This window comes from Physeter macrocephalus, chromosome 13, assembly GCF_002837175.3.
Source record: "Physeter macrocephalus isolate SW-GA chromosome 13, ASM283717v5, whole genome shotgun sequence".
Classification (NCBI taxonomy): Eukaryota; Metazoa; Chordata; class Mammalia; order Artiodactyla; family Physeteridae; genus Physeter; species Physeter macrocephalus.
Genome location: NC_041226.1, coordinates 11,717,285 through 11,737,948, shown reverse-complemented (window position 1 = coordinate 11,737,948; position 20,664 = coordinate 11,717,285). Strand labels below are relative to the sequence as shown.

The 20,664-nt window shown below is 34.2% G+C and overlaps 1 protein-coding gene across 8 annotated transcripts in view; it reads right to left on the bottom strand.

Annotated features, from left to right (window-relative positions):
• Positions 1-20,664, bottom strand: part of NBEA (neurobeachin) — a 607,387-nt gene that overhangs the window by 516,442 nt on the left and 70,281 nt on the right. For 5 of the 8 annotated variants that reach the window (XM_055089393.1, XM_055089395.1, XM_055089397.1 and 2 more), the window contains exons 5-8: positions 16,057-16,178; positions 13,945-14,083; positions 6,145-6,264; positions 3,604-3,750 (exon numbers count right to left, since the gene is read on the bottom strand). In XM_055089393.1, coding sequence (XP_054945368.1) covers positions 3,604-3,750; positions 6,145-6,264; positions 13,945-14,083; positions 16,057-16,178 — 528 coding nt within the window. The remainder of the gene's footprint in view (positions 1-3,603; positions 3,751-6,144; positions 6,265-13,944; positions 14,084-16,056; positions 16,179-20,664) is intronic. The other 3 variants (XM_055089394.1, XM_028497449.1, XM_028497448.1) reach the window with 1 other exon arrangement.

Here is a 20,664-nt window from a genome sequence, read left to right as displayed (position 1 = left end):
TCCCTTAAAGTCTTCATGTGATAATTAAACAATTCTAGGTTATCTTGGAGGTGGCATGTGCCGATTTTCTCTTCCCTTGAGAATAAGTCACATTTTCCTGGCTCTTCATAGGATGAGTCATTTGTGATGATATGCGGGACATTTTGAATATTATCCTGTGCAGACTATATCCTGAAAAATCCTGATGTTTTTGTTTTGGGGGGTCGTTTTCTTGTTTAGATACAATTACAGATTGTCATGCCTTCTATGTGTGGTGTCTCAGATCTCAATTCAGTTCCTGAAGTCTTATTTACAATATACTATCCGTTTGTCATGATCATACATGGTTTCATGGTTCAGCCATAGATTTTAACTGTGTTTTTTTAAAATATAGAATTCAGACCCTTTTCCCAATGCCTCTTTTCTGGGGGCCCATTAACCACCCCGTAGTGCTGGTTGCCCTAGTGCTTGTTACCTTAATTTTCCTGGCTGGGAAGTTGGTACATCAAAATAGAAAAATGAGAAACTCAGCCCATGCTGACCACGTGTTCCAGGTTTTGACTCCCCTCTAAAACATCCCTGCTTTTTATTCAGTCGCCAAGGCTCTCAGGTGGATTTTTTCAGCATGATGTCCAGAGTTTTTACACGGTTATTTGTGGGAATATCAGTTTCTTAGCAGCTTTTCCTTCCATACGAGTTTTAGAAAATCTCCAAAGTGGATTTTTAGTTCTGGAGGTTGTTTTATACATCTTATCAGTTAGGCTTTTATCCTAATATAATAAACTGTTAAAAAATCATGACGCTATCATTTTCTTGAATGAAAGACAGAACACAAAACTAAATACTGAAATATCTAGCAATGAAGACTAATTGCTTGACACATAGGTTATTTGATAATTAAGAAATCTCCAGTAATGACTATGAAATATCTAAACTTTGTTAAAATCTGTTCTGCAAGTTTATGTCAAAAGGCCACCTTATATAAAAGACTTCATAATCTTGTAAACATTCAATAACTCCAACCAAATGGGAGCTCCAAAATCAACTTAACTCAGAGTAAATTTTACTATACTACAGAAAGTTACAGTGAGAAAGTCTGTATTTTACAAATTTCTTCCAAACCTAATGAATTATTTAACTGATTAGTGATATCTTTCCTCATTTGCCGTTTACCAAAGATAACCAAATACAAAATATTCACTGACAAGTTACACTGCTCAAAACCTCATAAAGAAAATTATTTAGCACTCTCATGATCCACAGGTCAAAATCACTTGAGACAGGCTTCACAGTATAGATATTCTGAAGACATTATTTGGGGGAGAATTAATTTATTTTATTTATTTTAAAGCCCAGATGTTGACACGCTATCTACATTAAGCTGAGAACCATAGACAATACTGTCTGACCAATACAACATTTTTATGCTGTCTCTTTTCTCCAGAGACTTTGAGGCAAAAAATATAAATACTGTGTTATTATATAACAACTAATGATGTAAGGTTCATTTGTAATTTAAACCAAATTTCAACTAATTAATATGTCCTACAGACCTTAAAAATTCCACTGTAACCCACTATCCCTTCATTCATGGGAAGTGACCTTGCCTCCTACTTTACCAAGAAAATTGAGACTATAAAGTGTGAACCACCTCAGCCTTTTTCCCTGTCATAACACAGTCTGATCTTCATTTGCATCCTCTGCACCTTTCCTTCATTTTCTGAATTTCCAGAAATAACTTTTTAATGTCAAAATTTTTGTAGATGCCTGTCCTGATAGTAATTGTACTTTTAAAATGTACAAGTTGAGAAAATACACATGCACCCAGGGACTTACAGTCAACCTCCATTAACAATAAGGGGCCCAGCAGTCTATGCCTACAGACTGGGAACTTTCAAATCTTAATGAAATACATTTTCATGAAATGCCCAAAATTTAGAGGCATTCTCTTTTAAAGTTCTGACTCTGATGTAGGTACTCTATTGTCTATGTTAGGATTCAAGGAATAGATTCTTTATCACTTGGGTACTTGTGTATAAACAAGGTGACAGAGTTACTACTTATTTTCACTGTTGGTATAAAAGAATGTGATAAGAGAGAGCCATATGACAAATTGCTAAGTTTGCAAAGTGGTTCAGAACAATGTTTGCTCCTTTCTGAATGGAGAATTATATAACTGCTTATGTTTAACCCTTTTTCCTTTTTGCTGCCAAGAAGCTCCCACCAATTCTGAAATTTCACTATAGCAATCATACTGGATTTATGATTTGCACATCTGTATTTTCTTGATTTTCTTCCTTTATTTATATTTCATTGGTTTGTCACTCTACTTAACATCATTCTGTTAGTGCTTGAAGAAAGCAACTTCAAATATTAATATGGAACAAGGCAAAGAAGTATGAAAGGAAGGCAAGTTGCATATTAACCCAAATATCTGAATTACAGAAACATTTCCATACAAAGCCAACACATGGCCGAACTAGGACTCAAACCCAATAAAAGGGCCCATGAAAGAAAAAGTGGCTGTACAAGCGCAAATTCACTTCTAGGGATAGTAAAACAAATAAAATGATATGGACAAAAGATGGTAGCAAATACTGTCACCTTGACATAAAAATGACAGCACTATTGTCATTCAATATTATTATAGTTATTAAAATCATTGGGAACAGAAATATCTTTTAATAAGGGTAAATTCAAACTGTTACTTATATGTCCAATATAGAACATAAAAATTTAAACAGAAATATTAATGCAAAAATACAAAGGCAAAGAAGAAATATATTTAATGTTTAGTACTCCTTTTCTATAACACAATCTTCACATTGATTATTTAAACAGTAAGTTAAGAAAAAATAAAAACTCTTACATGAAAGACACGTGCTTCTTCAGAATTACAAATACTTTGACTTACACTGCAGAATTCTCTCTCAGCTCCAAAGAGCTTGGGATATCACAATTCCTAATGTGACTTGAACAAAACTCACATATTTCCCCAGCCAGGTGTACTGCCCATTAAGAACTAATTAATATATGTGAATATAATATCTTGCTTAAATATATCTTTGTTTTTAAAATCAAAAAACTGGAAGAATATGATAAATCACATTAAATAATTAGTTTTGCAAAATTAGGATATGCACTACTGTACCCACTTCCTTGCCTACTGCAAAGGACAAACAAGAATAGAAGCTAAAACTGAATAATTTCAGTTACATGTAATATTTTACATCATTTTCCTTATAAATAATTATTCTTTTCGAGTTATTTCTAACATTTCAATTGTTCATAATATAATTTATATATTTCAAAATTTGAGATTTCAAATACCACATTAAGCAATATGGTTTTACAAAATTTACTATTTCAGAATTATGTCAAGAAAAGCCACAGCTTCAACATTAGAAAACATTCTAAAGATTAAAAAAAGTTCATGAAGGGAAAATACTTAAAAGGTGAAAAAGCACCTTTGAAACAAAATGAAACATATAATAATAACTCAGTTCCAAAATACAGAGATGACTTTTAAACCACATTGAAGAAAGTCTATCACTATATATTATATTGTATCACATTTCACACCTAAAACTTTCCATAGAATTTATAATAAGATGGTTTTACTACCTTATATCCAGGTCCTAACTGATGAATTGCAAATATCTGTGCAGGGTTGAGGGCTTCACTGAACACATACACGGCACCAAGTTGACCACAGAATACCCTATTTGCATCAGCAGTTTCTGAAGATCCGAGAAAGCACTTGTCATAGCTCTATTTTTAAAAAGTCATAAAAAAATCAAATGTTTTATTTTGTAATGACAAAATATTTAAGGATACCTGCCTTCATTGTCAGGAATACCATAAAGCATAACAATAATAACAGAAGAAAGCAACAATTAAGACTCTATGGAGTAGTTAAATAATAAAAACCAACTAAAGATTTTTTAGGGAAAGTTAATCAGTCAAATGTTTCATATTTATGGGCAAGCAAACAAACAATAACCACCTACTCAATAATCACCTGAACAACTTACCAAATTCTATAGTTAAAAGCAAAAGGGCTTATAACTATTTATTTACAAAAGTAAAACTAATTTTAAAACTGTAATTATTTGTAATTGTCCATAGATAGTCATCTGAATCAACATAATGACTATTCCAAATTTAACCATAAACACATTGGACTGAATTTTAATAATTCTACCTAATTTCTCCACTATGGATACATTTCTCTATTTCTCTACACTAAGTTAAGGACACAAAGAAAAATCATTTCCTTCTCTTACATGAGTAGGAACTATGCAGAATCAGATAAACAATAATCACCAAAATCTGCTGACTAAAGCAGATGGTACAGTGCTCTCCATCTGGTGAGTTCAGCACCTAAGAAACCACACTTAACAAGACCCTTTCCACCTCTACTTCTTAAATCTCACCTAATACGTGGCCCCACCTATCCAGACCACTGAAAGCAGTCACTGTTCAGTTCCGTCCTCCCATCCTCACAGGTTATTCTACACCGGAATAATGATAAGCAAGACATTATATATGTATGGAATCCCTTTGGTGCCTCAATAAAATAACCAAAAAATTATGAATGAGGTAGAAAGAAAGACACTCCTCATAAAATACCCAATCTTTAATTAAAAGTATAGGAAATTAAGGGCTTCCCTGGTGGCGCAGTGGTTGAGAATCTGCCTGCCGATGCAGGGGACACGGGTTCGTGCCCCGGTCCGGGAAGATCCCACATGCCGCGGAGCGGCTGGGCCCGTGAGCCATGGCCACTGAGCCTGTTCGTCCGGAGCCTGTGCTCCGCAACGGGAGAGGCCACAACGGTGAGAGGCCCGTGTACCACAAAAAAAAAAAAAAAAAAAAAAGCTTTGCAAAATATGTTTAAGAGTAAGAAAAAAATTGATGATTTTGAAAAAGTATAGGAAATTAAGAACTGACTGCATAATGCATGTGTGTATATGTGTTATTGTCCAGGCCTCTCCATTTCTTGGAATATTATTGCAAATAATTGAAAAATCAGTCTTTTCTCCCTTTCTTTTTTTAAAATATGACTATAGAGTCATGACAGTCAACAAAATCACTCTGCAATAGAAAAGACTGTCCCCTTTGGAGGGCAAATATGAAGCAGAATTTCATGTGAATATTCTAATTCTGAAAAAAATCATTCTCATAAATATTTATGGACTGTGACCCAACTATGAGTTTCTAGGACAGAACAAGCAAACTGTTTCTGTAAAGGAACAGACAGTAAATATTTCAAACTCTGCCATTCCTAACTCGTTTCATCACAGATTCTTCTTTGATTTTTGTTTTATTTGAGTCTTTAAAAAAACTTTAAAAAAATGTAAAAACCTGGGCTTCCCTGGTGGCGCAGTGGTTGAGAGTCCACTTGCCAATGCAGGGGACACGGGTTTGTGCCCCGGTCCGGGAAGATCCCACATGCCGCGGAGCGGCTGGGCCCATGAGCCATAGCCACTGAGCCTGCGTGTCCGGAGCCTGTGCTCCGCAACGGGAGTGGCCACAACACTGAGAGGCCCATGTACCGCAAAAAAAAAAAAAAAAAAAAAAAAAAAAAAAAAGTAAAAACCAAGATAAACTTTCTACTTCTGCCTCAAAGCTTCTGCACTCACTGCTTCCACTGAATGGGATATTTCCACCAAATTTTCACATGGCTTTCTCCCTCCACTCTTCTCACTAAGACCATCTCTGGACCATCTGGCTTCTCCCTTCCCTATACCTACACTTTCTATATTTGTTCCCACTTAGTTTTTCTCCACAGTATTTATCACCATTTATCTAGTAAATAATAGTCACATGTTATACTTATTCATTCTGTTTAAGGTCTTGCTTTCCCATCAAAATAAGGTATAAGACACAACTTTTAATGCTTGAGATTCTGAAAAGAATACTGCATTTATATTTTTGACCTAATACTTAATAATTTGGCCAAGCAATTTTCCTTTTTTTTGGATCATTAATCATATCTTTTAGCAATTTAATTATACTAAATTAAACCAAGAGTTCACTTAATAGAAAAAAATTTCAAAGTAAAACTACTGTTTCTACCAAACTATTTTATTATTCAATTCATGTTATAAACAGTGACAGATCAAACACTCAAATACATTAAAATACAGATAAATAAAAACTTACATCATTTGTGTTAACATGCCAAGCCATATCACCATAGGACACCAGCTGTCCATTAACATAACACCGAATTTCACTGTTCCTCCATCGATTGTAAATGTGGACAATGCTGATCATGTACCACTTAAATGAAAAAAAATTTAGAATATCAATATGTAATGTTTAGTTATTACTGTTTAAAAGCAACCATAACATTTATCCCACACTACAAAAAATTGCTTGAAGGAATATTAATGATCATCCACTAGCATTTTTTCAAATTCCCTTTCCCATTTCTCATTTTACAGGTGAAAAAAATGACTCATAAAGAATAAATGTGTGATGGAGACGGAGCAAGAACCCTTTCAGCTCTGGACTGACACTCCTTCCACTATACCAAGATCCAAAAATTGTGGAAATACAATTATATTTATGCTCATTCCTTTAATGACATTTGCATTGTGCCAGGCACTGCAAATACCCAGTTTTTACAGACACACCATAGGTTCAAGCTCTTCTGGAATTTATGGAGCAGAGGAAGAGCCATACATTAGACTAGTAAACAAATACAGAATTAAAAATCATAATGATTACTGTGGGGAAATAAGAACAGTGTAAACTGAGAAAGAATAACCTAGGATTCTAATTTGGATTGCATGGTCAGGAGAAATCTGTCAAGGAAAAAAAAATTAACATTTATAATAAGATTTAGATAATTTCAATTCCACAATTTAGAATTATTAAATCCAGGAATAACTATATGTAACTTAATAATGTGTGACTATTAATTAAGAATCAAGGAATGAGTTTATACTCAGCTCTCATTTTATAGTTACCAGTGTCAACAAAAAGCATTTTAAAGTCTATTTTCATATCAGATGATTTAAGTTCTGTAACAATTTATGGATCTAATCCTTGGCCTCTTTGGAGTTAATAGCCTAATGCAGATAATATAAAAATATTATTTCTAAACTATAGAAAAATACAAATGATTTATAGATATTTAAACAGTTATGCTTTCATCAGTTAAGAGAGATTTAGACTAGTTTTCCCCAAAAACATAAAAATATAAAGTACAAACTTTGTTCTTCAGATTAGTTAAAAGCACTATTCAATTTATTTCATACATATTTTGCATAATATAAAGCCATAAGAGTAATTCTTAACCACTAAAATATTAATCATTTCAAGGTATCTGAAATACTTTGAACAAAATTCAATTTTATTCATTCTGATTTAGAAAATAATAATAGTGCACTGAACAACTCACAGAAGACAGTAATACAAGCAACACTTTTCCTCAATTACATAAAAAAAAAAGTCAGGTCAAACCATTTAACCCCTAAAACACGTCTGTTTTAAAGCTGTTTTATTCTAGATCATCCTTAATTTATTGCAAACTGAGGCTTTCACCTGACCTGAAAGCAACATATATGTTGGCCCTGATTAAAATTACAAGAAAATCTTCAAAGTTGGTCATTTAGTGACTCATGTTTCTAAATATTATAAAATTATCAAGAAACTGAGCTTAAAATAAATTTAAGAAAAATCTTATAGAAGTTTACATGAATAAGAATTAAAATTTACCTCTCTAACACTCACTCAGTTTAAAAAATTTCATTCAACCAGAATGCTATTGGGGTAAAACAGGAGATACAATCTTTATATTTTGGAATAAAATTTTTAGAAATTTTAAATTTCTAAATACAACAGACATAAATAAATGTCTATTAATAGAAAGGGATTTTCTGTTGCCCAAAGACAATTTTAAGATAATAATATATGAAAATTATGAAAAACTGTTCCTAATACATATCTGACACCCATAAACAAGACACCACAGACTATATTTCTATTTATTTTTTATCTACTATTTCTTCATTATGAGATTTTTTCTGATAAAATTGCTATTATTTACTCCTCAAAGTCGTTCATTCAAAGAATTTACAGTGGGCCTACTTCATGGCAAGTGTCCCCCAGATCATAGGCACATAAAGAAATGTAACATATACAGCCTAAAGGAGGTTTCATTAGAGAAACAAACATGAAAACAACTATAAAACAATGGATAATATCTAAATTACACATATGGGAGCGAAAGAAGTAATGACTAACTGAGGGTAGGTAGAAAGGAAAGACAGAGAAGGAAGGCTAACAGAGAAGAGTTCACTAAAAGAGTAAAATAAAGCTTAAGACTAAACTTGAAGGATAAATAGAACAGTTGAGTAAACAAGGGGGAAAGAAACAGTCCAGGCAGAAGAAACTTAATGTGGTACATGGAGCACAGTGGTTTGACAAAACTTTTCTCAGTGTTCAGGTGTGGCAGGCAAAATAGACAAAGACCAGATCGTAAAGAGACCCATGGTTCACCTTTTGTAATCAGCCTTTACTTCTTGCATAATGTGGTATAACTAAAGAATTTTGAGAAGGAAAGTGAAATTATCATCTCCACAGTTTAGGAACATAACTGGCAGCAGTAAGGAAGTGGGGCAGTTAGGCAAGTGTGGATGAAGATAAATGAAAACCACAGCAAAAGTCCAGGTAAGAAAACCATAGGAGCCTACACTAAGACAAAGGCATTGGTAATTTTAAAAAGCAGGGACAGGAACTAATTAACAGAACTGACTGGAACTGCTAATATAGAAAAGGGGAGTCTAAGATGGTTTCCAATTTTTCACTTAAATGGGTAGTGGTACCATCAACTTAAGATAACTAATATAGTTATCCAGTTATTAGCCAGATAATTAAGTTTGGAGTTATAAACAGTTTACTTTTGGTCATAACACTAACATAAAAGATTAAATGGGTGAGTAAATGAATACACAATTTAATGAGTGAACTGATCTCAGAACGAACAGTACTTATTTATAGGAAAATTAACCTTTCTATTCTCTTTCCTTAGTAAATCAAGATATACTCTACAGATAACAGACAAGTGACTTTTTAAATCAAAAGAGCCCAAGTTTTGACTTGATATTTTTTGACTAAAGGAAACAGGAGTAAACCTGCAGACTATATATGCATACTGATACTATACATGTATGTTGAGGTCTACATTTAGTTTGATACTCAAAAATAGATCTATAAAAGAAATACAACAACAGGAACAAGAAAAAAGGATGTATATTAAGAATTCATCAAAAAAATGTAATATATTTATACAAATATCAATTGTAGCTAACATGTATTGAATAAATTTACTACATAGTAGGTAATGTGCTAATTGTTTACATTCATTTCACAAGGTCAAACATCTGGTTAAGTGATACCACTAGGAAAGCACTTTTTGATAGTCTAGCTAAACCCCTTATTAGGAAGGATAACAACTTGGCTAGGGTATACCCTGAAAAAACTAAAGAAAGGGAAAAATATAAAAAATGGAGTTATCTCGAATAATGAAACAGTAAAATCAAATACTAATGATTTTCAAGGTTTATAAAAATCTTTACAGAAGGCCTTTCAAAACCCACATCACTCCCTGATCCTGCTCCTAACAAGATATATATATAGAGAGAGAGACCTATTACAACTGGGAATGCACTTCTCAAAGGGGAAAAATGTAAAGACAGAGAGAGAAAGAGAGAGGGAGAGAACAAATGGGTTAAATTGCTTTTTATTAGTTAATGACAATTTTATTTGATCCTTAACTTGACACTAAGTTTTCTTATTTATACTCTTTAAACCACTTTCTTAAACTTGTCCGATGAGAAAAATCACCTAGAGCATTTGTTAAAAACATATTCCTGACATGAAAATGATAATTCCACGAATCTGTATTTCTAACAAGCTCCCACTAAAATTCTAAATAATTTGGCACATTTGGCAAACTCTGTCTGGGTAGCATGCCAAATCTAATAAGTCAGAATTTCTAGAAGAGAGGCAATGAGATTTATATGAAAAAAGTGGGATTTGTATCAAGAAAAAAATAACTCCCATTCTAATGTATAAATTTATTTAGAATCATTGCTTTTAAGCTATTTTCTAAGTATATATTAATGAATTATTGTTAAATTGACGTTCTTTAATAGAAATAATTATTAAACTATCCCTTACATAAGAGATTTTTATTAGACTCATAAAAAATAAAAATATATATTTGAAAACCCCATCCAAAATAATATTTTCTTCAGTATGTGGCACAATACACATGGGATCATATGCAAACAAGAAAACAAACAAAAAAGAAAGAAAAAGAAATGAAGCATTCTCACCACCTTATATGGACTCATCAAATCTGTTATGGTTGTTCCTGTGGATAAGGGGTAGAGTATGCCCTGAAGAAGGTGAACAAAATCACTGCTCTATATCCAAGAAAGACCCTTGAACCTGGAAGGGGGACCAAGCCTTAAACATGTAGGAAGGAGAACTATACTTCTTTTTTTTTTTTTTTTTTTTTTTTTTGCGGTACGTGGGCCTCTCACTGTTGTGGCCTCTCCCGTTGCAGAGCACAGGCTCTGGATGCACAGGCTCAATGGCCATGGCTCACAAGCCTAGCCGCTCCACAGCATGTGGGATATTCCCGGACCGGGGCACAAACCCGTGTCCCCTGCATCGGCAGGCGGACTCTCAACCACTGCGCCACCAGGGAAGCCCTACTTCTTATTTTTTTTATACAGCAGGTTCTTATTAGTTATCCATCTTATACATATTAGTGTATATATGGAGAACTATACTTCTGTCCCTTGTTTTTTTAGACTCTGGACTTTCAAATGTTTGGTTACTGTGACATGAAGATGGAGTCTGGTAAACAAAAGAAAGATCTCTCTAGTAAATCCCAGCTGATAATGAGTGAATTATATCTATATATCTAATGATACAGTTGCATGTTTCTCTGCATTTTCTCTTGTTATTCTTTACCTTTAAACGGACTTTTAAAAGTACGTTTCAACTTGGTCTCTGAATATCCATATTCTAGAGGATATTAAGCAAAGGTATATTTCACGGGTCTAAACATTAACAGGAGAGCAACATCCCTCTCCTTGAAGCCAGCATTACTGAAGAAGCTGAATTTAGTGAAACCTTCAATCTCAGGAAACAAGATTCAGGGCTGCTAGGATCAGCTGAATCTCCCTTAAGAAAAGTCTCTCTGTATTACCAAACCTGGAGGTTTAACATTAGACTTAGAAAGGGAGTTCATCATCTATAAATCCACAGTGGAGGACAGCATACACACACATACACTAACCAGTTACTCTGAAGTTTGAATCTCTAGTCTAAAAACTGGTTCTGTTACCTAAACCAAATAAGGTTAGAGGAAGAAGGAGGAAGAAGAATAAGAAAAGAGAGAGGAGGGAGAGGAGAAGAAGGGGAAGGAAAAGGGAGATGAAAAGGATGAGCAAAAGAGAAGGAGGAAGAGGTAAAGGAGGGAGGAGAGAGAGATGGAGGAGGAGGATAAAGAAGGAAAGGGAGAGAAGAAGGTAGAATTATATAATTAGAGTAACATAATTCCTCAGATCTACAATTAAAGTCACAAAGTTCATATAAAAGTTTGCCTCGGAATAATTTTTGAATTAATAATGATTGTTGAAATACTTTAATATTGTTTTCATAGATGTGCAGAAAATTTAAAAGATACAGCATAATTTCTGTATATTATATAGTACATTTATATATTATACACAAATTATATATAATATATTATAAATAAATTATATATACTATATACCAAAATTTTAGGATCAGAATGAAGATCTAAGAATGTGGCAGTTGTTGGCATTCGAAGTAACTGTGTTTTCCATTAAACCTGTGCAACACACTTTTTCAAAAAGCATAAAATCTCTCTTAATGGTCATGCATATTGCTCTACTCTCTACAATTCCAAAAATTAACTTAGCTTTGCAATATGCATTATTATGCTGGAACAACAACAAAAAAGGCTAGTAATCTTTAGATTTTAAATGTGTATAACATAGCAACAACCTAAATTACTTGGTCTTTATTGCCATGACTACTTTTCTTCTTACTGCCACATGGAAAAGGTTCTTGGGATACTTACCTACAAAGAAGCACTGACCACAACAAGGTATGCCCTTTTTCTCACTGTATCAATAGTAATACCTCATTTATTTCATACTATGGGGAAATAAACTGCTCAATATAAATTAGCTGTCCAAATAAATGTAACTTACTCCTTTAGGACAGAAAAGGGGTTTTGGTTGTTAAAGTCATATTTTACTTATTTATCTAACATATATCATTGACAGTCTACCAAGTTCAATACTCCGTGTCAGGCATATGAGGAAATACAAAATTGAATCTAACACATAGCTTAGTCTCAATAGTTACTAAATAATGCACATATAAATGAATAATAAAGGTTTAAAAGAAATAACGGCCATAAGAAATACTGAAATAATATGCTGAAAGAGAGACTGTATCTGGGGAGCAAAGCAAGGCAAATCAGGGACAGATTCCATGGAAATCTTATGTGAAATGGAATGTAACAATGGAGTGGGATTTAAGACCTAGAGCTGAGAGTAAGGGGACAAGTAAATGTATTTTAGACCAGAGACCGAACATTTGAAAAGGAAAAGATAAAAAAGTGAAGCATGTATATCAGCTCAGTTTTGCCAAAATAAAAGGTTTAAGTAAAAAGCTGAAAATAAAATCCAAATCATGAAAGACTAGACTAAAATTTTTAATTTATTCTGTAGTTAGTAAGAAGTAAGTGATTGGTTTGAACAGTGAAATAATATGATCAGGAATATAAATCAGGGGGAGGAAGATGAGGAGACAGAGGACCCAAGATAAAAAGAGAGCAATATGAAGAATTTCAGCAACACAAAAAGAATTTTATAAAGGTGAAAGCTATATTTCAGCGATACTAAGTATAGGACTTGGAAATTTAACTGACTGATAAAAAGATCAAAGAGCGGCTGAAGCTTTGGGGACTCAAGTCCCCACTACTATGAAGACAGTAGCCTCTTAATCAAAACAGAGGACTTTTTTTTCTTAGATTCCATATATATGTGTTAGCATACAGTATTTGTTTTTCTCCTTCTGACTTACTTCACTCTGTATGACAGATTCCAGGTCCATCCACTTCACTACAAATAACTCAGTTTCATTTCTTTTTATGGCTGAGTAATATTCCATAGGACGGGAATAAAACACAGACCTACTAGAGCATGGACTTGAGGATATGGGGAGGGGAAAGGGTAAGCTGTGACGAAGTGAGAGAGTGGCATGGACATATATACACTACCAAACGTAAAATAGATAGCTAGTGGGAAGCAGCTGCATAAAGCAATTATACTCCAATAAAGATGTTAAAAAAAAAAAACAGAGGAATTAAGAACATGAATGATGTGGGACTGGGATGGCAAATTCAATGTTACACATTCTGAGGCTGCGGGGCCAGAAAGACATTCACTTGGCCATATCTCATAGGGAGAAGAGAATATAAGAATAAAGCTCTGGAAGTAAGAATAAGAGAGGAAAGCTATCATAAAACTGAATAAAAATTCCCGAAAAAATATAAGCTCCACTAAAGCAAGGATGCTGTCTGTTTTGTTCACTGTCGTATCTCCTGTGCCTACAACAGGGTCTGGCACTCAGTAAATACATACTGAATGTTCACTGAAAGAATGCCATACAACAGATCACAGCAAGAGAGAGAATGAGAGCTGTCAGGAGCCTGATCATTTTATGTCAAATGTTAGATATAAAAGTAGAAAGAAAATGCAGACAAGGATAAGAGGAAAGAAGTAGGAGTCACGAGAAAACCAATAAAAGAGAATATTACAGAAGTCATAATAGGTGAGTTTTAAGAGAGTGGGAATGGTGAATTGTGTCATTCTCAATAGATAATTTACTTATACCTACCTTGCGTGGTTGAAAATCATACTTCACACAGTGCTGAAAACCTTTTCCTTTGGACTTCAGTGATGTGACTATCAGGCAATTGCCAACGAAATGAGCAGAATAACCAACTCCTTTGCTAGTACGAAAACTGCAAAGAAAACTGAGAATAGTATAATATCCTCTGCGACAAAGAACAATACATCTAAAGATTAGTATTATACAAATAATATAAAACATAATTATAAAAATAAAACTTACATCCCTATAGAGTAGAACGGGTATTGAATGTACCAAATAAAGACTAAAACATTAAAAGTTTAGAACAACTAAAAGAAGGCATTTAAATTGGGAAAATAGAAGACTATAGAACCTTTTAATATTTCAATTTAAAATATCACAAATACATAAAAACAAATTAATAGCCAAAAGAAGCCTACCAAGTAGATTTCATATACCTTCAATGACCACCTGGAATTAACAAATACAGAAACCATGTACACGGTTAATGTTTTCAAAATCAACTTGCTCTTTAATTCTACTATAGCTTTGAAAACAGCTTATAACTTTACCAAAAAAAAAAAGTCACAGCCAATTTTGATAAATAACGTAGGTAATCAAGCAAAGGAATACATTTTCCAGTCAAAAAAAGAAAAAAGATGTGACTATGAAATATAGTTATTTTCTTCTAGAGGAGCACTCCTCCAGCTGTGAATTCAATCACAAAAAAAAAAAAAACAAAAAAAAAAAACCTGTAAATGCTTTGACAGATGACAGTATTATTGAAATAAAAATACGATCTCCCAAAATGACCTTTTTTTTTTTTAATGTACACAACATATGATCTTATGTAAATGGTATCATATCTTGTATGGCACAGTGAGCATTTAGATATGACTTTTTTTTTTTGGCTGCGTTGGGTCTTTGCTGTTGCGCGCGGGCTTTCTCTAGCTGTGGTGAGCGGGAGCCACTCTTCCTTGCGGTGCGCGGGCTTCTCATTGCAGTGGCTTCTCTTGTTGCGGAGCACGGGCTCTAGGCGCCTGGGCTTCAGTAGTTGTGGCTCGTGGGCTCTAGAGCACAGGCTCAGTAGTTGTGGCACACGGGCTTAGTTGCTCTGTGGCATATGGGATCTTCCCGGACCAGAGATCAAGCCCGTGTCCCCTGCATTGGCAGGCAGATTCTTAACCACTGCGCCACCAGAGAAGCCCCCAAAATGACCTTTCTGAAGTTCATCTCCATTTATGTTGGGAAGTTCAGATGCTTGTTAAAACTCTCTCTCATTACTATCCCTATATAATCTTTTGTAATAGAGTTTACAAGTTATTAATAGCTCACATTTTTCTACACTCACATTTCTGAACATTGTACAAAAAGCACTTTAAATATTATGCTACCATTAAATCCTATGTGATAGGTACCATTATTATCCTCATTTCACAGTTGAAGACACAAAAGCACAGGATAAACAGTAAATGATAAAGGCAGAACTTAAACTCAGGCAATCTTATTTCAGAGCACTGTAAGTATTAAATGAGGCAATACATGTAAGCACTTATAATGCCTAGTACATAGTAAGATAACAAATGAAACTTTGATGTTCTTACTACTTGGCATTATTGGTAAACTAAATTATCAAGTTCTGAGTCCTTACAGGTCAACCCATTGTTGGGTTGATGAACCCATTCTGTTAGTTATCTACCAAATAATTAATCTTATCTAATTATAACTTCTCACATGGTTATCAAAATCAGTATTTTTAAAGCATACCTTAATTACGCTCACAGAACCATGTAAGTCAAAAAGCAAAGTGAATGAAATCTGGTAGGAGTTTGTTGTTGTTCTGGGTTTTTTTTTCACTAAGAACACACAATTGATCTATGCAGACTGGAGATAAGAGGTCTGTAACCCTTGACTCTTAAAATGTAATTGAGGAAAAAAATAGTGAGGCAGGTTGCCTAGAATCAACAGCAAAAAATGAATAAAATAAACTGACATAACTGTATCTTTGTAGTTTTAACATATATTTATTTATTTACTTATTCTATTTAATATGTTGCCTTGACACTTGACACTGTTACATATTTACAAGATTGAAATGCTTAAGACAAAAGTACTAAAATTAAATATATTACTTACCAATAAAGATAAGGTTTATCCTTATCAACATTAATGTTATTTAATGGATCCATACGAAACCAAGTGTTTAGGGTGAAGCCATTCTGATAAGGCCACTTCGCAATAGGAGGTAATGCAATTGCCTACAAGGTAATGGAAAAAGATACAAAAGTATCAGTTAAAGAAAAGGTAATAGTAACTAAGGTCAAGTATGGCTTCCACAGATAAAAAAACAATGAAGGTATAAATATCAAAGAATCATGGACAAATATAAAAATAGAAACTATTATCATATTAAAATAATCTATTAATATTGTTTGTTGACTAGAAGCATTATTTTCAAATATTCAATGAATCAAGTTTAAATAATCTATTAATATAATAATTATTAAATAATCTATTAATATTGTTTGTTGACTCTAGAAGCATTATTTTCAAATAGTCAATGAATCAAGTTTCATATCTAAGTTAGGGTTCAGACTGTACTCCAAGAAGTCCTCCTCCAAGTTCACCAATATACAGTCCCTTATACATAGGCTCCAGAATTTTCAGTTTTCTATAGTTTATGTTAGGTTTTCAGTAATATTTCACTTGATTAAAGAAAGCTGAATTTTCAAATCCAAAAGCAATAGAGAAGTTAATAGAATAAATACTAAAGAAATATAAGTATTAAGAAATAATATTAATACTAAAGCAAGAGATTTATCATTCAGAAACTGAACCACTGAAATTTATGACCATAAACGATTCAAATCCACTCACAAGTAGGAAAGGAATAATATAGCATTCAGTTGGTAATAGTAATTAAAAAAATCTAGACATTCTAAGGAAAAAATGAGAAAATGGTATATTACTTGACTTGAAGTCAAAAAACATCTGAGTGGATTTACTTATCTTTCTATGAGATATCTAAATTCCTTCACATAAAAGATAAGTACCCTTTATGATTTTTTTAAAATTTATTTATTTTATTTTTGGTTGTGTTGGGTCTTCATTGCTGCGCGTGGGCATTCTCTAGTTGCAGCAAGTGGGGGCTACTCTCCGTTGTGGTGTGCGGGCTTCTCATTGCGATGGCTTCTCTTGTTGCAGAGCACGGGCTCTAGGTGCGTGGGCTTCAGTAGTTGTGGCTCAAGGGCTCTAGAGCACAGGCTCAGTAGTTGTGGCGCATGGGCTTAGTTGTTCCGCAGCATGTGGGATCTTCCCAGACCAGGGCTCGAACCCGTGTCCCCTGCATTGGCGGGCAGATTCTTAACCACCGCGCCACAAGGGAAGCCCCCCTTTATGATTTTATAACTGATCTATTCCTCCAAACAGATCCTTCGTATTGCTGATAATGACCTAACTCAAATATAACATATAGCTTCCATATAAAAATCCTCTGCATATAAAATGAAGTTTAAATTTTTTCAGGTTATACAAGGCTCTTCACACACACTGTGGCTCCAACAAACCCTTTCAATCTTATTCTCTTCTTGTACCTTACCCCACTTTCCAAAGTATATCTAAACATAGCAGCTGTTCCACCTGTTCTGTTACAGCTCCCCTTTTTGTACATGATGCTGCTTCTGTGCAAAACACTTCCTCCAACAAGATCCCAATTATCCTCAATACCAGGCTAATATCTCCTCCTGTGAAGCTTTCCTGGACTTCACCCCAGCCTAGTTTCTCTTTTCATTGTTTTCCCATAGCACTTAGTACCTAAATCTACAATAGCTTATTCTAACAAGCTGCTTTTGTGTCTACCAATGAGTTCCCAAAGAGTAAGAAATATAGTTTATACTCCCAGCATTGAGACTTAAGACATAGAAAATAATCAATATGTGATCAATGAAAAAATCTCAAAGTGGCAAAGTGCCTGCTGCATAAATAAAAACAAAACAAAAACACACACAAAAACACAAACACACATACCATTTCAAATGAAGACTCAAACCCTAACAATGAATAAAAATTTTCCTATACAATGTCCTTTCAGATTTTAATATTTAAGCAATTAGTCCAGGCACTTTAATTGTCAAGACAGTCTTTTTTCGACTTTTTAAAAAGGGAAATATTTTACTTTGTTTTTTTTGTTTGCTAGCAAAATGCAATTCTTGCCAAGTTTACTGCTGGTTAATACCTCCATAAGTTTCACTAAACCAGACTTCACTTACTATAGCTGCTTCAGAGTACTAAGGTAAACAGGAGAAATATTTATTGAGGACACTGAATAGTAAAGTGATTCTATAGAATTATAATATTAGCTTAACAAATATATTAATTTGCTCATAATGCCTGTGGAACACGATTGGAACAAGGTCAGATTCATGGTTTCCAACCTCTGGCCACAACCAGCATACCCAAGTGCCCTTCCATACCAGCCACAGCAGTCCATGACAGCACTATCAGAGTGGCATTAATAAGCACGCAGAGTGCAGCCCATTCCTTCTCTTTTCCCCCATTACGCCACATGCCCAAGAGATCTCTTACTTCCAACCAGTGGCCCTAGCACTTTCTATATCATCAGTCTCATCATCTGGTCTACTGAGCCCTACGTTGGAACTTATACGCTGCATTAAACTAAGAGATACAGGAAAGAATTTGAGACAAGCTGTTCTTCAAGTTTTCCAGAACTACTCTTCCACCATAGTAGGACTGAGAGAGTCCTAAATCACATTCCGTTGCAAACACTAGTGAACCAAACTACAACAGAAAAAAGAAAAAATCTCACAAAAGAAAAAGCTAATAAGCTTGAGTGATAATGAAATAATAATAGTCTTTGGTCTTTCTACAACTGGTATGAAACGCCTGAGAGGCTCTGGGACTGCTATTTTCTCAGTTTCATTGTGGACTTCTAAAAATTCAAGATAAATAAGGATCTTTATTATGGCCAATCTCTTCAACAAGATAGTTACCTCTACTCAAGGACATTCTCTTAAAATTATTTTTTTATTACATATGTATTTTAAATTTATTATTTTTTTACTGAAGTATAGTCTTCAATATGTAACAGCTAGATAAAATGTTTTAAGGACCTGAACTCTCCCATTTCTAGAGGGTATGCCTCAATATCCTGCTCCTACTTACCTACCAACCAGCTCCTTCTTACAGTGCACATTGTATCCCTAGCCTTTTTCAACTCTTTAACTGATACATACACTCTCCCTTAAGGCACAAAAGCTAACTTTGTAGAGTACTGCCTTATGTGGAATCCAGGCCCATTTACTCCCCAACTGTTTGTGCCTGATCACCCATTTTCTAGACTCTTTATATTTCCTTCTAATCCCATGGCAATAATGGCATGACCTTTGGACTATCTCTGTGATTTTGGATTTAAGCCGCCTTCACATTTCCTCTGTATTTCCTTCTACAATATTCTGGTATCCACAATTGGGTATCCCTCATTGTGTCCAATGAGTCCATAGGACTCTGAAATCTATATCCCTCACTGTCTCCTGGACTAGCTGACTCCAAAATTTATATTCTTATCTGTTGCAATTTGCAAAAAAAATGATTTTGATGTTCAGATAGGATGCTTTCAGTTAACTATTTCAGTGAATAGAAAAGTGTACTATTTCTTAAATTAAGCAAATTCAAGAAATAGATCAAAATCACGAAAAGCAAATCTAGATAGTATATCCATAAAGGTCACAGAGCACATAAAATGCCATCTTACATTTGTCATTCACCTTTACACTAATCACTGTAGAATTCAACTAACTCTCTGTAAGTATTACCAAATTGCTCATATGGAGGCAGCAGGCTCATAGAAAGGCATCTCCACAATATAAAATACAATTCCGAAGGCCTAGCATATATGGTTATTTTGGAGGAAAAGTAAGTTGTATCATGATTTTAATCATCCAAAGGCACTGCTATGAGCAGTGGTCCAAACAGTATGTACCCTCTTGCTACTAAGATGCCACTGGTTCATGCTCATCCAGAAGCAGATTATCAAAAACACTGTAATGGTAAGGGTTTTAAAATCAACTCCTACCTGAATTTTTCAGCAGTTCAATAGCAGAAGTAACATGTCTGAAAATTAGTCAATCCGCTGTTAAATGAAACACTGGATTTAAGGTCAGGCATATTTTGGTTCAGGTTGTGACTCTACTTTAAGACTCTGAACAATGTTATACTGTAGAGGCTTACTTAGTTTTCTCAACTGATGTAACAACAATAATATCATTTATCTTATATAGCTTGTATGACTCAAATGAAATAATAGTTATAAAAGTTCTAGTTCCTTCCCTGCTTCCTCCTCAACAAAGAATATACTCTTGATCCAAACTACCCTTTATGGAAACGAGTGACGCAGGAAAAACCAGGAAAGGCAGAAGAGATAGTATAAGTCCACCAATATCCCCTGAGCAAAAACAATTCAAACATACACTACTAATAACATATAAATAAAATTATCTCTGTGTGTGTATGTGTGTGTAAAATGCACTGCATACCAATAGGTAATTGGTGACCAAATGGCTAAAAACAGGATTAACTGCCATCTTTTTTTTTTTTTTTTTTTTTTGCAGTACGCAGGCCTCTCACTGCTGTGGCCTCTCCCGTTACGGGGCACAGGCTCCGGACGCGCAGGCTCAGCGGCCATGGCTCACGGGCCCAGCCTCTCCGCGGCATGTGGGATCTTCCCGG